Here is a 17,513-nt window from a genome sequence, read left to right as displayed (position 1 = left end):
AGAAAGGGCTCAATCGGGTTCAAATCGGTGCATATTTGTACTTGATAGGAAAATAATAATAGAAAGGGCTCAACCAGGTTCATTTGTACTTGATAGGAAAATAATAATAGAAAAATCGATGACCTTTTGATCTGCAATCAAATGCTCTACCGCTGAGCTATGAACCCTTGCATATTTACTAAAATTCACACATTTGAAATTGTTCGAAATTTCGAAGACAAATGCTCTACCACTGACGTTCATAGAAAAATAGTAATAGAAAGGACTCAACCGAGTTCAATTTGAACCGGTGAGACCTCTTGATTTGCAAGAGTCAAATGCTCTACCACTAAGCTATGAACCCTTGCATTCTTTGCATATTTGTTAAAATTAACACCTTTGAAATAGCTCAGAATTTCGAAGAGAGATACTCAACCACTTGGGTTCATACTTAATTTGTGAAAATGAGTGCAAACATAGTGACCTAAAATTTCTTGAGTGTATCACTTGAGAATGTGGTGTGATGTCCTTTGTATTTTCGTTACTTATTTTTTGGAACAAAGTTTCACAAATAGACTCGATGACGAATCCTCTTGAAGAAGTGGAGAATGATATGAACCAAGAAACATCAATCATACAATATACTTCAATAAAGATATGAAAAAAATGTTGTTGAAATTATCAAAAGATTTCGTAGAGTGATTCTTTTTCTTTAGGGCCAAATTTAGATTTCATGTTTAGAATCATTCAAGCTAGACATGATCGATCTTACTTGTGGAGTGATTTGAATCTCAAACAAGTGTTCTTGTCTTGAAATATTCGATCAACAAGGTAATCTAAATTTCAAGATAATCTGAATCTTACTACAAGTGATTTCATATTATTTGGTATCAAAGCCCTTGTGCCGATTTCATATCATAGAGACTGTGTACATTTAATTAATGAGTCTTAGCAGATGTTTAATTAGTGAGTCTTAGCAACTTTACCTTTCCTTCATTTCGTGGCGAGAGCGAGTCATTGCGTGCTGGTTTGGGGACAAATTGGAAATAGCTCATTTAAGGGCATTCTTCGATCGTCGAACAATCAATTCATAACTGATACAAACAAGTGAAATTTGACTGCGTATCTCTGTTCATGACTTCATCGATCTCAACTCGTGTTTTCCACCACTAAATGTCTAGGTGTCAACCCCAAGTCCTATTAAAATTTGGGTGCCCACTTGACAATTCTACTAGGTAAAGCCAACGATTAAAGAATTAGGGCACAACACCTCGAGGCAAAAAAAAATCACTATATGAGGTGTGCTCACTCGCTCTCAAGGATGAGTCTTCTTGTTTGGGTCGTGATGGCACTGGAGAGTAAGGCGAGCGTGTTAAGGTCATGATGCAGAACCAAGGTTGGATCAACCACCATAATATCACAACAAAAGATATCAGGCACCCTAATTTTGATTTAGGTCATGACGCAAAACCGAGCTGAGGTCATGACACTCATACAATCTTGGTAGGGGCATTTTGGTCATTATGCATCATAATTTTGGTTTAGGTCCTAAACATAATTTGAAACCATGCCTAGTCACTTATATTCTTGAAAATAGGCCTCATATAAAATCTTTAAGTTATTCGGAGTTTATAACGTCAAAATCATCTCATCATAGTAATGTCGAAAAAAGTTTATCATCATAGCACGTTCTAAAAGTGCTTAAATTTATATTTTACAAGCTATAAATTCAGATTTATCCCTATAAATTTTGTGGAGAGCTACAACATTTTCAAAAGCTTGATGCCTCAAGACAGACTGTATAAAAAATGAAGAAAATGGGAAACATTTTAGCAGCTAAAGCTTTAGAGGGTAAGGGATATCTAACCAGGGGAGCTTGGTGGAGCTTGTTTTAGGGACTCCAAAAATGGGGGCGTGGTCGTTTTCTGATGGATATCAACTTGGAAGACTTGAGAGAATTGGTGTATTAGAGCTTCAAAAGTGATATCAATCAACTGGGAGTCCTTGTCAAAATGTATGCTGTTCTCGGCTTCTTTCAGCAGCAGCAGCAGCTCCTTGATGTTTCCGACCTGCCGGTTTCTTATTCCACATGGAACTATCAAATTAAATGGACTTAGATCAGTGGTGACGTTCAGTGCTAATCCATGAAATGTTATCCATTTAGATACCCTAATTCCAATTGCGGCCAGTTTCTGGTTTCCTGCAAGGGTAAAACAGAGCACAGTCATTCAGCTCTCGAGATTTCGTGCAGACGAAAACAAAAAACATTCGACTTTTGAAAACTGTGCTTATTCTCTCAAGTTATGACAAGTTCCATAGTTATTCAGAATTCTCAACCAAATTTCAAAAATAAATTTGAAAACTACTTTTTTCTAGTTTTCAAAAATTTGGCTTGGTATTTAAAAATATATGTAAAAAGTAGACAATAAAACAAGAAAACTCATAGAGAATTATCAGCGACCTAGATCGAACTCAATAGCGCCATTGCCAAGTGGTAGGTTCATAGGAGTAGTACTATCGAGCTAGACCTAAGCTGCATAAACAAGAAAACTCATAGGTGGAAGTAGTATTCATAGGCTTAATTTTTAAAAATCAAATGGTAATCCAACCTAGCCTATTTTTTTTGAGTTTTCGAGCTTGACTTGGACAAGTTTGTGTGTGAAAACAGTGTTTATAATCTCAATTTTTTAAAACCAAATGGTTATGCATAGAACCCTCAAGAAATTGTCAATGTTTTGTAGAAAAGAAAAACAAAAATTTCCTATTATGGATACTGAATTAGCTCAAGAACAAAAATGTTTGCCATTGCCAAGTAAACAACACAAGTCAGATAATCTAGAATCAAAACAGAAAAGGTGTGTATTTGCAATATGCAACATACAAATTTCAGCCAAAAACTACAAGGAATACCTGCCCAGACACCCGTTAAACCATCGACCCGATTAGCATTGATCGAAAACGTCGATGAAAGAACACATATAATGACCTCCTCAAGTGCCCTGAGGTACCAATGAAGATCCATCTTGTGATTTCGTAGATTGATAATAGGGTACATAACTATCTACAGCACAGGACAAATCCTATCAATGTCATGTAAACGAACCTCAGAAATAAAAACAACCAAAGTACGAGTTTTTAACTCCTAAATTACAAAAACATTGGAAAAACAAGCATCACATTACAATGTGAAGAACACAGCTTCAAATTCATGTGAAATGCAATGCATCCTATATCAAGTTCATATCAGATCCTTAGGTCAATGATTAGAAACCACTATCAATTACCTGGCCAGGGCCATGATATGTAACTTCCCCTCCACGCTCGGTGCGGTAAATGGGAAAGGGAGAATCCTTGGGATCAAAATTAAGAAACTCTTCAGTACTGTTAGTGCCCAACGTGTACACAGGAGGATGCTGCAAGACAATTAGCGAATCTGGGCAATCCTCGTTCGCATCGATCAATGCTATTTTTTCTCTCACGATGTCCTTTTGCCAAGACCATGCATCGTTATATGGAATTAGATCTCTGTGAAAATCGAAACATTCACACCTGCAAAATCCCAATCCATACATATAGGTAGATACCACAGAATGCGCACATAACCTGTTTGTGAAAATGCGCGAAAGAGAAACTTACGTTCTTTGTTGCGCATTCGGCGTTAAGCGTGATTTTGAAGCTTTTGGATGAAGAACTCGATCGAATTTAGCGATTACCTTTCGAGGATGAGACCGTGGTGATTCCGGCCGACGGTGGGTGCGTCGGCAGCTTGGAAGAAAGCTGGCAGAGGGCGTAGATAGAATCATTTCCATGTTAAATCAATAGAAAGATCAGTAAAATCAAGACCCATTGCATTAGGGCATGATCTCGAACCAGAAAATGGAAAGAAAAAAAAAATTGAACTGAAGAAGGAGAACTAAATTGGACAGCTTTAGACTGCAACTGGAGCGGAGTTTGCAAGAAATTTAGATGGCCGGTATTTATAGGTGGTCGATATCTCCGGTTTTTTTAAAAAACCGGACCGAACCAATTGTTTTTGAGTGGCAAGGGTGTATATAGGGAAATGCTCACCTAACCCATGGATCCGCCTCAAACAGAGAGATAGGATCGGCCTCAAACAGAGAGATGCTCACCTAACCCATAGGATCCGCCTCAAACCCGGAGGGGAGGAAGTGAGAAATATTTTTAACCCGTTAAATAAATGTGGTTCGTCCTCACCAAAGTTCCCCACCCGACCTCGTTTCTGACCCGCTTAATATAAATATATTTTCAATGCATATTATATATATATATACACGTTTTTTGATAGTATTAAAAAAATAAATAAATTAATTTTTAAACTCTAATACTAATATTTAAATTAAATATTATTGGTTTTTTTTTGTAATGATTAAAAACTATGTTATAATATTGAATTTTAATTTTTTAAAAATTATGTTGGTAAAAGTTATCATATATATATATATATATATATATTGAAATTTTTTTACAATTTTTTAATAAAAATTATATTAAAAAATAAACATTTTAAAATAACTATTTATTTAAAAGAAAAATAAACGGGTAAATTATCCGTGATCCTGCAAAAATAAATGAAAAATTATACCATATAATTTTTATTAAAAAAATTGCAAACATAATGTTTTATCATATAATTTCTAAAAAATCAAAAATTAATATTTTACATACAAAAAAATTAATCATAGCATGGAAAGTTTAGATGTTACAATATATAAATAATAATATTTATAAGAACCTAAAAAAAAAAAAAAAAAAAAAAACCATTTTAGCATTAAAATGGGCAGTCCACCGTGGTCCAGGACATCCCTAATCATACAATTTCATAGTCATTCAAATTAATTAGCATTAAATGCCACTGTACTATGTTTACCACATTTAATTAGTCATTTAATTAGTCGTGGTATATTTGGAAGCAACTAATTAACCATGGTCACTAAAAGAACCCAATATTTTATATTAATTAGGTTAATGTTTGGTAATAAAATGAGTATTAATTAACCTTTTAATCAATGTTAATATCGTAAATTTAAACATAATTCATCTGTTAAAACATTACACTCATAAAAAAGAAAATTAAAATACGATACACAACTATTTGAAAGGCTAAAATACGAAGGGGAGAAGGGCTTTGATATGGTTGGGGAAGTCCTCAAATTTGGAGGCATACCATCTCTTAGTGGCAGAGCTCCTCCCAGCCAAATAGAAAGCAGTACCAAAGGCAAAGCTGAGCGAGAAGAATGTCTGAGAGATGAAAGCAAATCCAAAGTACTCGATGATTTCAAACAGATAGTGAGGGCAGATCACAGTGTTGAAGAGACCTCCTTGGGGAATTCTGTAGCCAGTTTCTCCTTGTTTTCTGGTTTTGGACAAGAGAAAGTGGTGGTAGAAGTTCCCAATGATGCCTATTAGAAACAAAGCAAGTCCAATGTTTTTCAGATCAATGGATGGTTCAGGAAGCGCTTTTGATAGGTGTTGAGTGTAGATCATGAGTGCTGTAGAGGAGAAGTAGCTGGAGGAGATTATAATTGCTGTGTCAAATACCATTTTGCTGCTGTATTTGTGAACAAACAGTACCTATACAGTTTTTCAGATAGAAAGAGAGAGTTAAGCCTTTGGGGACTGCCATGAATTATGTGTAGTGCCAATTTGAAAACATTTTTTGAGCTGGAGGAGTAAAGTTCATACGACTTTTAAACAAAAACAAGTAAGGCAATTAAACAAAAAAACAGAGAGAAAAACGAATGTCAAATGAAAAGAAAATTACAAAAAAATCAAGTCAAAACATTTCTCATACAAAAATGACGGAAATGTTCCTGGTTCACAAGATGTATAGTGAAATGGTAAGAAGCAGGGAGAATTTCTAGGTCAATTTCACAAGGCTATGATCTCCACTAATTACTCCGCGGGAATTTTCATTTGGTTTTCAAAAACTAGAGAAGATTGCGAAGAACAAATTCAAAAAACGGATCAAACTAGTTTGAACAATCGATTCTTCACGAGTAGATGAATAGTTAATCAAATGAATGGAGAAGAAAGCGCGTTCGACCATAGTTTTTCCGGATTAGATCAAACTAGAGCATGAATAACTAATAAGTAAGTCACGAATCAATGCAAGAACAGAAAGTTCAATCTGCAATCCACACTATCTATTTCCATGATCAGATCGACATTCAGAACACAATCAGGAGCACGGAGAGATAATCAGAAACAGAGACATTACCTCAAGGTCTCTCTTCAAGAAATGCAAGGTGAGTGCGGACTTCAGCAGAAGCGTCCTCCGATCCTCATTCGGAAAGAACCACAACGACAAAACGCCAGCCAATAACGCCGGAGTATAAGCCAATAGCATCCCTAACCAGGACGGCAGCTTGAACTTCTCCAACGATTTCGGAGCACTGTTCGCATTCCAGAACTTCGAATACTGCAAATGCCTTCCCCTCGCTTCGGAAAGTCCTAACATCGCCACCACCACCGGGATCACCACCGTCACCACGTTCAAGAACAGTGAAGGCGGCGGCGCGAAAACAAACTCCGATAATGCATCCATTGACGTCGTAAACCAGAATGATAAAACTTCTCTGAGTAAATATTTCTCTAGAAATCTGTATTGAGCTTGGAAGCACACGCTTGAGGGTTTTATAGAATTGGCTAACCGACCATTGGGATATCTAAAGGAGACGACATGGGTATTTTCGTAATTTCAATTCAAGGTCATATCATATTACGCGTCGCAGTGGGGAACCGCCCATGCCGCTTTATTAAATGTAAATTATTTTCTTATTTTCAACGCTAAAAAATTCTATTTTGTTTTTGTTTTATAATTCTAAAAAAGTAATTTTTCGAATTATTTATTGTAAAACTAAAATAAAATTTTGATAAATTTAAGTATAATACTATGTTTAAAATTATGGTTAAAAAATAATAAAAATTAAATTAAATTAAATTAAACAAATCCATAAAAATAATTATTTTTAAAGTACCAAAATTTACCTACATGATTTTAGACAATAGGATCAAGATCAAAGGGATAGAGGACAAACCGAGATCGATGTAAAACTTGAAGTAAGTCTAGACCTAGTAAGTAGGTTATTAGACTCGGAGGCTCGAAAGTCTACCTAGACACCAGTGGACCTAATATGGAAGCCCACGACCCAATTGGTCCTCAAAGGAAGACAAATCTAACATTCTCGACTTTCTCCTAACCCTATTCGAAAACAGATAAATCCTACTAAACGTAACTCAAATCTCGTGCTCAAAACTCTTAGTTTTCTACGGGTTTTCTTTATTTTGCAGGTCACATACACACGTGTTATTTATTTGTATATAATTAAAATAAAAATAAAAAAAAAGTTATAGATTAATTGTGGAAGGAAATTGGCCATGTACTCGAGGGTATTTTAGTCAAACAAATAAAAGTTCAAATTGGCCTTTGTATTGGAAAACGGCGTAGTTTTACTTCACACGGCAAGAAAATCAAATAAACATTGCAGCGGCGTGCAATCTTGAGCCCTCCAACGTTTTCACACACAAATGACTGAAATTAGTGGTCACCATCTACGTAAGAGAACTTTGATACGCATACTAATTTAATATGAGACAAAATTGCTTTATAAACGAGATATTATCTTTCTTTTTAGTAGCTTGATCGTATGAACTTCATAGTTAAACGTGTTTACTTTTGCTTGGAGCAATTTTATATTGGGTGATCTCGTGAGTGAAAATAAAATATACTGGAATGACTCGTGTAGGTTTGTGAGGTCGAATCCAAATTTTGAATCATAATCTGATTCCTGGGCATGAGACGTTCCTGTTTAAATCATTTTAGGGTTTAGGGTTTAGTGGACCATTAGGTACCAAATCTAGATTTTGAATCCCAATCTGATTCTTGGGTATGAGACGTTCCTGGGCATGGGACGTTCTTGGTTTAAATCGTTTTAGGGTTTAGGGGACCATCAGATACCAAATCTAGATTTTGAATCCTAATATGATTTCTGGGCATGGGACGTTCCTAGTTTAAATCGTTTTAGGGTTTAGGGTTTAGGGGACCATCAGGTACCAAATCCAAATTTTTAATCCTAATCTGATTCTTGTGAATGGGACGTTCTTGGTTTAAATCGTTTTAGGGTTTAGGGTTCAAGGGACCTTCAGGTACCAAATCCAGATTTTGAATCATAATCTGATTCCTGAGCATGGGACGTTCCTAGGCATGGGAACGGTTTAAATCGTTTTAGGGTTTAGAATTTAGGGGAACATCAGTACCAAATCTAGATTTTGTATCCTAATCTGATTTCTGGGCTTGAATCTTGTTTTAAATCGTTTTTTTAATCTATTCAAAGGTTAATTGATCTAACAAAATCGATGATGATTGGATTAACAATGTGATTTTCTTGTCTCTCTTTTTAATCCCTCGTCTTCCTGTCTATCTTTCCTTGCTCTTCTTTTTCGTAGATATGTGGTTGCCGCTCGTTGTTGTTGTCTGCCACTCTAGACACGTGTTTGGTGCCATCGCCATTGCTTAATAGATAAGGTCTATTTTTCAATATAATTTTATTAAAATATTATATATATATATATATATATAAATACTAATAAATTGTATTTTACAAACATCAACATAACTTTTAAAAATTTAAATTTAAATTTAAATATTAGTCTTTCCCACCTTTAAAAAAATATATTTATTTTTTATTTACTAAATAAATTTTTCTATTTTGTTTTAACTGTTTTAAAATTTTCAATTTCATACTATATATATTAAAAATATTTTCATGGGATTCTTACAATAATTTAATATTAAAAAATATATTATAAATTCAAGAATACTAATTTTCTATTTGTTAAATTTTCTCGTTAATTTATAATTTTAAATCAAATAAGTTATTTAAATTTGACTATCACTTTCTTAACGGTTTGCAAAAGTCGTTAAAAGTAGCTTTTGGGTTTTTTAAAATATTATTTTCTATAATTAATATTATCTCATCTTTTAATTTTTAAATTAATTTGTTGCTGGAAATAAATTTTTTTATTGATATTTTTATCCAATTATTTTAATTAACTTAAATTATATAAAATTTCAAACTAAATATTAATATATATATATATAAAAAAACATTCCGAGTGATATGTATATGTGTACTAATGTGTTAATAATGTCAGGGACGTACATTTTCAACCGTGCAATGTTGTGATCTTGATATGTTCACAACAAGCATTGAGGAGAACTCAAGTCTCATATTCATTTTTTGTCCGGCTCTGTGGGTTCGTCGGACCTTAAGTTGTGTTTGTCTTACCCTACCGAACATTGTTCATACAGAATCTAAGCTTGTTCGACCGCACACACTTTAATGATATATATTTGTTCATTCATGTTTTTCTCATTTATTTGAACGTTATATAATAACATTATTTTAAAACAACTAAAGTTTTATTTTATTATTTATTTAACTTTTTAAAATATTTTTTTCCATTACATCCAATAATAATTTTAAAATATATATATATATAATCCCATGTACAAAAGGCAAACATGGATATGCAAAATCAAACTTTATTAATTAAGTAATTTTTATTTAATGAAAATGGGAACTTCCATCATTGCTCATTTATTTAAATAATTATATTAATATTAATTTAATTATGTGGAAATTAAAATAATATTAATGACAAAAATCTTAAGCTGAAAGTCAAGAAACCTCTCTCTCTATATATTTCGGTCAAACGAGGTATGCTCGAGCCTCTAGCCCCGGTTTAAGAAGAAAGTTTTAGAAAACGAGGCAGAGACTTTTGAAAGTAAGATTTGAGAAATTAGAAATTGTGTTATATGAGAATGTAAGCAAAAAACAATAATATCGACTTACTGCATATAACTATCGGGTAGGAAGAAATTGACAATTAGTCATATCCTCGTATAGTACATTTTGGGGCATTTTAGCCCTTGAAGGTGTATACACGATTTTGGTGAACGGTCGTACACTCTCATACTGACCCAATATGAAATGGTAGAGACCTATCTAAGATGAAAGCACGTAAAATGAGTTTGGAATTAACATATAACCATGAACAACACATCATAGACAAGCAAGACCGGTATATCTATCATGCTGCCTTGGACAACTTTCACCCAAAAAAAAATAAAAATATAGACTAAATAATAATAATAATAATAATAATAATAATTTATTTGTATAGAAAAAGCCATTATTTTACCACAGGTAAAAATCATACCCAAAAAAATAATTAAAAATATCTCAAAACAAATGATCAAAAAATTGAAAAAAGTCAACGGTAACCAATTTTTTTTTTTTAATTTCATCCTAATTTAATTCATTAAAACAATACAATTTTATTATTTTATTGGAAATGAGAGATTCTAAATTACATTTTCTACCCATTATTGAATTAAAAAATAAATAAATATAAAAAACGATCGCTTAGTTATAGAAAAGGTAGACGTGTAGATATAGCTAAAAAGTTAGCCTAAAAGGCACTACCGAGTAACTCACATGATCGAGCGTTTTTAAAAAGTCAAAACCCAAAAAGGTTGACATTGATAAAATTCAAAAGGGGTAAAATAAAAAAAGTAATTAAAAGTTTTTTTTGGTCACAAGTAAAGAATGAAAAATTTAGGGAATAAAATTACCTTTTTAACCTTATAGAGAGAAAAAAAAGACTGCGTCAATTCGCGTCAATTTGACTTCTTCACGAGAGCAGGCCAACCGAAGAGAGCGGAGATTGAATTCAATTATCCATCACAGCTCGACGCGTTTTGGCGCAATAAAAATCCCAACCATGTTCTAAATTTCCATGATAACTCTTTGTACTTAGCAGACAAAGCCTACCCATAACCCTCAACGATTCTTCTTCTTCCGCTCAACTCATCCGGAGTTCGACTACTCAGCTATGTATTTATCGCTCATCGATTTCGTTTATCGCCTGTTCTTTGCTTAAGATCCACCGCCGCTTTGGTTTTTTGCTCTGATCGGTCGATTAGTTGCTTTTATAGCTTCAATTTGTCGATCGCCTCTTCTGATTTCTAGGTTTGATTCTGGTTGTTTTGAAGAATTTGGCGATGTGGATTTTGTAGTTCATCTTCAGATTTGATTAGGTTCAAGGATTGATGCATTGACTTTTTACTTTACCTGCTAATATATACTTTTCTATTCGATTTCTCTGCCAATTTTGGGGATGATTCTGATTCTTGAGTTATACTTATTTGATTGTAATTCTGTTGCTAGTTTCTGAGCTTAGAGGTAGAGCTAAGTGTTTGGTTTGAGATTTCAGTGTATTGAGCTTTTGGAGATCGGATCTTAAGTTTGGTGTTCATCGATCATATAGAAAATGAATGTTTCTTTGTGTTTGAATTGAGGAACTTGCTTGGAAGGATCTTGAGTCGTAGGAATCAATGGGGAATACTTGTGTAGGACCAAGTATTTCAAAGAATGGATTCTTTGAATCTGTTTCTGCTGCTATGTGGCGATCTAAAACGCCGGAGAACTCGGTTTCTAATCATACTAATGGAGAAAATGTTCGTGAGGTAGTAGCTAGCGAACCCGAATTGCCTTTGCCTGTTCAAAACCAACCTCCTGAAAAAGTGACAATGCCAGAATCAGTAGCTAAACCAGAACCGCCTGTGGAACCGAAGGTGCGCCCTGTTATGAAGAGGGTGGGTAGTGCTGGGCTTCGAGGTGGTTCGGTTCTACAGACGAAAACGGGAAACTTTAAGGAGTATTATAGCTTGGGTAAAAAATTAGGCCAGGGACAATTTGGGACAACATATATGTGCGTGGAGAAGGCAACTGGGAAAGAGTATGCTTGTAAGTCTATTGCAAAGAGGAAGTTGGTTAATGAGGATGATGTTGAAGATGTGAGAAGGGAAATTCAAATAATGCACCATTTGGCTGGACACCCGAATGTTATATCGATCAAGGGGGCGTACGAGGATGCCGTTGCAGTTCAGGTAGTCATGGAGTTGTGTGCTGGAGGTGAGCTATTTGATAGGATCATTCAACGTGGACATTATACCGAAAGAAAGGCTGCTGAGCTTACTAGGACCATAGTCGGGGTTTTGGAGGCATGTCACGCTCTTGGAGTTATGCACCGTGACCTTAAGCCCGAGAATTTTCTCTTTGTTAGCAAGGAAGAGGAATCACTTCTCAAGACAATTGATTTTGGACTATCAATGTTCTTCAAACCAGGTATATCTCGTGAGATCCCACATCGATTGGAGAGGGGAATGAGTGTTAGCAGGGCCCCGAAAAGGGGTGGATTGTGAGATCCCACATCAGTTGGAGAGGGGAACGAAACATTCTTTATAAGAGTGTGGAAATTTCTCCCTAGCAGACGCGTTTTAAAAATCTTGAGGGTAATCCCGAAAAGGAAAGCCAAAAGAAGATAATATCTGCTAGTGGTGGGCTTGGGCTGCTACACTCTAGTTCCTGCTATTTAGTGGTTTATATACATATGAATGTAGAATTGTATAGTTGCATTGGGTCATGCTTCCGACTCGGCACTTCTGGTTTATGTTCGTTCAGGCGAAAAGTTTAATGATGTGGTCGGGAGTCCGTACTATGTTGCACCTGAAGTTCTAAGGAAGCGTTATGGTCCTGAGGCAGATGTTTGGAGTGCTGGAGTAATTGTATACATTCTGTTAAGTGGAGTGCCTCCCTTTTGGGCTGGTAAGTGTATTTTGTTCCATTACTTTCTTGGAAATTTAACGTTCATATACTGAATATGAATTTCTTGTTATAATCACTTCTCTTATTCAGTCTTCCATCTTTTGATGTGTAGAGTCTGAGGAAGGGATATTTGAAGAGGTCCTGCACGGCGATCTTGACTTCTCTTCCGACCCTTGGCCCAGCATCTCCGACAGTGCGAAAGATTTGGTTAGAAGAATGCTTGTTCGAGACCCGAGAAAGAGACTGACAGCATATGAAGTTTTGTGTAAGTCATCTCGTGAATTTCATTCTCGATAGCTGTTCGTCATACATCGAGTTATTCGTATGCTGCAGCTCTTCTAAGGCCTTGAATGTTGTTGAGATCTATTTACGTATATGAACAGCATTTTTTCTTGTCGCAATACCTTATTGAGCTAATTCGTTACAGGCCACCCTTGGGTTCAAGTTGATGGTGTCGCTCCTGACAAGCCGCTTGATTCGGCAGTCTTGACTCGCTTGAAGCAGTTTTCAGCCATGAACAAGCTCAAGAAAATGGCTATCAAGGTAAGTATTTGAATTTCCCATACTGATGGCTATAGAAAAGTCTACTTGCTTACATAATTACAACTATCATTGTTAACCAAGCAAAGTAGCAATAATGAAAGCAGTAAATGAAGATCTCACATCGGTTAGAGAGGAAAACGAAACATTCCTTGTAAGGGTGTGGAAACCTCTCCCTAACAAGCGTGTTTTAAAACCATGAGGTTGATGGCAATATGTAAGGCCAAAGCCAACAATATCTATTAGCGGTGAGTTTGGGTTGTTACTAATGGTATCAGAGCCAAGTTTCGGACGTTGGACCCCCAAATGAGGTGGATTGTGAGATTCCACATCGGTTGGAAAGGGGAACGAAACGTTCTTATAAGGGTGTGAAAACTTCTCCTTAACAGATGCGTTTTCAAATCGTGAGACTGACGACGATACGTAACGGGCCAAAACAAGCAATATCTGCTAGCGGTGGGCTTTGACTGTTATACATTTGAAATAAGTGAATGGTAATAAGAAATCAACTGGAAAGAGGGCTCGAGTCTTATAAAAGGTTCCCCCGGTCGAGACAGTGATAAAAGAAAGATGGAGTAGGAACTCCTAGTTAAGCCTTAAAACGAATAATGTCCCAAACTTTCCTCCTTTCCGACTGCACCTCCCGGTAATCGTAGAGAAACTTTGATAGCTTTAAATAATCTAGTTATCGACATCGTGAAGGAGATTGTTGTGAGATCGAGAAGCAAGTCTGTCATGAAATCGAGACGAAACTTTCGCTAGATATAATAAATTTTGCAGCCCCAAATGGAGAATGGTGAGATTTCATAGTGAAAAGTATATTGATTCATTTGTTTTGAATTGTGTAGGTCATTGCAGAGAGCTTATCTGAAGAAGAAATTGCTGGCCTCAAGGAAATGTTCAAGATGATAGATACTGACAACAGCGGTCAAATCACATTTGAAGAACTCAAAGCTGGATTGAAAAAGTTTGGAGCTAATCTTAAGGAGTCCGAAATTTATGACCTAATGCAAGCAGTAAGTTCGTGCTTTCTGATACCGCTATAAATGCATAGCTTAATCTACTAGTATTTGTAGCGATTCACTTGCGACATTGTGAGCTTTCACATCGGTTGGAGGGGGGAACGAAGCATTACTTATAAAAGTGTGGAAACCTCTCCCTAACAGATGCGTTTTAAAACTTTGAGAGAAAGTCTAGAAGGGAAAGTCCTAAGAGACAATATCTGCTAGCGGTGGGCTTAAACTGTTACAAATTGTATCGGAGTCAGGCACCCCGCGGTGTGCCAGTGATGACGTTGGTCCCCAAAGGGGTGGATTGTGAGATCCCAGATCGGTTGGAGAGGGGAACGAAACATTCCTTAGGGCGTAGAAACCTCTCCCTAGCGGACTTGTTTTAAAACCTTGAGAGAAAGTCTAGAAGGGAAAACTCAAAGAGGACAATATTTGTTAGTAGTAGGTTTGAGTTATTACGGACAATGTTGAGCGTTTTTTCTTAACTATTAACTCATTGGTCGGTAGACATGTTTCAAGTCTATGCTATGGAATTGCAGGCAGATATAGACAACAATGGAACCATTGATTACGGGGAGTTCGTAGCTGCCACATTGCATCTAAACAAAATCGAGAAGGAAGATCATCTTCTAGCAGCGTTTTCATATTTCGACAAGGATGGAAGCGGGTTCATTACCCACGACGAGCTTCAACAAGCATGTAAAGAGTTCGGGATAGAGGATCTTCAAATGGAAGAAATGATGCGCGAGGTCGATCAAAACAATGTAAGTAATTCCATTTGTCATGTCAAGACATCAAAACTTCCTACTATTCGAGACCGAACTCTTCTTTCGCTACTATTTCCTCAATGCTCTCCTTACTTTACAGGACGGAAGTATCGACTATAACGAGTTCGTGGCGATGATGCAAAAAGGAAATGTAGTGAATACTGGCAAGAAAGGTCTACAAAGTAGCTTCAGCATTGGCTTTAGGGAGGCTCTAAAACTCTAGTGTATTATGTAAAGGTAACATTCAAGTTAGTTTCTTTATTGTTCTTGCCTGCAAGTTATTGTAGAGCAAGGAGCACGGCCGCTCGCCTGCTCGGGTTCGATACCACGTCATTCATTTCGACCTCTCCTTTTCCCCTCGTTCTCAACGAGTATTCTTCACCTGAATCAAACACAACACGTAAAATACTATGCAGAGAACAAGCCATATATTTTTTTTTTCCTTTTTTTTTCCTTCCATTGTTTTGTATGACTTCTGATGAGAAATGAGTTTGAAGCTTTTGGTCAGATTTGCCTTGATTTTTCGTGTTTGAGCCGCTCTTTTATAGGGACAAAATCGTCTTTTATCTTTTTAAACCGTTCATTGCATAATGAAAATACTTGTACACGGTAATTACCATAGAGTTATATTTACTTTAGAGTTGTTTTTTTACCATTTAACGGTTTACAATTTATAGCTTGAAAATACTTCTAATCGATTTACCTAACTTAAAAATTACATTAAATATTAACCCAAAAAAATTTAAAGTATAGAAACTAAATTATTATATATTTTAAAGTATATCATTTTTATTTATTTATAACGAATTAATCGGTGAATGAAAAAATAAAAAAAAAATAAAATGTAAGAGTATTTTTATTAAAATTTAATTTGTGATATTTAAAATATTTCGCAAAAATGGGTGATAAAACTAAGTATATTATTAATAACTTTATATTAGATATATGAATTATGACTTTATGGATTATATAATAATATGTATGTATATATATGTGTGTATATGTATGTATATGTATATATAATGGGCTTGAAACATTCAAACGTAGTAGTTAGTTGACTTTGTCATATATATATATATATATATATATATATATATATATATATAGATATAGATAGATAATCAATCAATTTTTTTTTGTTATTTAATATAATATTCTCTGTCTTTTTTATTTTTTCTTTTAATTTTCTACAAGTCTATTATTGGATGGAGGATGTAATAAGTAATGAAAAATATATAAAATAAAATGTTGACTATCGGGATTTGGTGTCGATAGAAGTCAACATGTAACGATCCAACTTTTCTAGACCTAGACGGACTATGATCATTACTAACTGCATGTTGTTACCAATTAAGAACTCGAAACAGAAAACAAAAGAGCGTATAACTTACGTTATCGAGACAATTTTGGTACATGCTTGAGGTCCCGTAACTGTTTTTTTAATAACATAATACATGCATGCATAAGCATCACATAAATCACGATCACAACCAATGCATACACATTTCGAAAGGTCATTTATCTCGATGAATCTCTAATAGCAACGAATTTCCAATCCTAACTCTAAGAATCAAACCAAAAATTGAAATGGACCAACCGAACAAAAACATGGATTTGGATCGGGTTGAATCCAAATAAATAAAAAGTTTATGGATTGGTTTGGTTCATAGGTTACACAACTCAAGTTGAGTTGAATCGAACCAACTCGAATTTATGGTTAATTTTAAATAAAAAATACATTTTTTCTTATTATACAATTATATATATAAATATTTATTTTATTTTTATTTAATTTCATAATTATTACTTTTTATTATTTACCCTCTACGGTGGAAAATAACTATTTAAAAAGTGAATATATACTGAAATTGAGTTATAAATTTTAATTAGAGGTTTGAAATAAATAAATAGATATTTTATTAAATAACATTTTTTTTATTAAAAATATTTTTTTTTGAATAAACATAGATTTATATTCAACATAATAGTTAAAAATTTAGTATAACACTTAAGTAAAATAGGAGTATATGAATGAATCGATATCACATATGAACGAGAATGATTTTAAAAAACATGATCGTTAAGAAATTCTTTATAATTTAACTTGTTTTTAGTTCATCAACTACTGAGGTGAATTCAAATATCTCATGTGATGATATATGTTGTGAGATTCCACATTAGTTAGAGAGAGGAACGAAACATTCCTCATAAGGGTGTGAAAACCTCTCCCGAACAAATCAATTTTAAAACTGTTAGGTTGACAGCCATACGTAAATGACCAAAGTAGACAATATGTGCTAGCGGTAGGCCTGAGCTGTTACGTATGGTATTAGAGTCAGACACCGCGTGGTGTGCCAACGAGGACGTTGGGCTTTAGGGAGGTGGATTGTGAGTTCTCATATTGGTTGGAGAGGGGAACGAAACATCCCTCATAAGGGAGTGAAAACCTCTCCCTACCCGTTTTAAAACCATGAGGGTGGACAATATCTGCTAGCGGTGGGCTTGAGCTATTACAAATGGTATTA

At 34.8% G+C, this 17,513-nt stretch overlaps 3 protein-coding genes across 3 annotated transcripts; 1 reads left to right on the top strand and 2 right to left on the bottom strand.

Moving 5' to 3' along the window:
• Positions 1 to 1,534: 1,534 nt before the first annotated feature.
• Positions 1,535 to 3,927, bottom strand: LOC111467793 (plastidial lipoyltransferase 2-like). Its single transcript, XM_023112863.1, has 4 exons — positions 3,616 to 3,927; positions 3,264 to 3,528; positions 2,890 to 3,040; positions 1,535 to 2,179 (listed from the first exon to the last, which is right to left on the bottom strand). Exons 1-4 carry the CDS (start codon positions 3,786 to 3,788, stop codon positions 1,842 to 1,844), a joined length of 927 nt encoding a protein of 308 aa, XP_022968631.1. The 5' UTR covers positions 3,789 to 3,927; the 3' UTR covers positions 1,535 to 1,841.
• Positions 3,928 to 5,013: 1,086 nt separating this feature from the next.
• On the bottom strand, positions 5,014 to 6,618 carry LOC111467586 (3-oxo-5-alpha-steroid 4-dehydrogenase 1-like). Its single transcript, XM_023112553.1, has 2 exons — positions 6,218 to 6,618; positions 5,014 to 5,571 (listed from the first exon to the last, which is right to left on the bottom strand). Exons 1-2 carry the CDS (start codon positions 6,542 to 6,544, stop codon positions 5,101 to 5,103), a joined length of 798 nt encoding a protein of 265 aa, XP_022968321.1. The 5' UTR covers positions 6,545 to 6,618; the 3' UTR covers positions 5,014 to 5,100.
• A 4,081-nt stretch (positions 6,619 to 10,699) lies between these two features.
• On the top strand, positions 10,700 to 15,505 carry LOC111467585 (calcium-dependent protein kinase 1). The gene is made up of 7 exons (XM_023112552.1): positions 10,700 to 12,191; positions 12,528 to 12,671; positions 12,784 to 12,936; positions 13,099 to 13,214; positions 14,060 to 14,227; positions 14,761 to 14,985; positions 15,089 to 15,505. Exons 1-7 carry the CDS (start codon positions 11,399 to 11,401, stop codon positions 15,209 to 15,211), a joined length of 1,722 nt encoding a protein of 573 aa, XP_022968320.1. The 5' UTR covers positions 10,700 to 11,398; the 3' UTR covers positions 15,212 to 15,505.
• The last annotated feature ends 2,008 nt before the right edge of the window (positions 15,506 to 17,513 follow it).

The sequence above is a fragment of the Cucurbita maxima genome, unplaced genomic scaffold (assembly GCF_002738345.1).
Source record: "Cucurbita maxima cultivar Rimu unplaced genomic scaffold, Cmax_1.0 Cma_Scf00034, whole genome shotgun sequence".
Taxonomy (NCBI): domain Eukaryota; kingdom Viridiplantae; phylum Streptophyta; class Magnoliopsida; order Cucurbitales; family Cucurbitaceae; genus Cucurbita; species Cucurbita maxima.
Note: the sequence above shows the minus strand (reverse complement) of the source record. Positions and strands in the feature narration are given on the sequence as shown.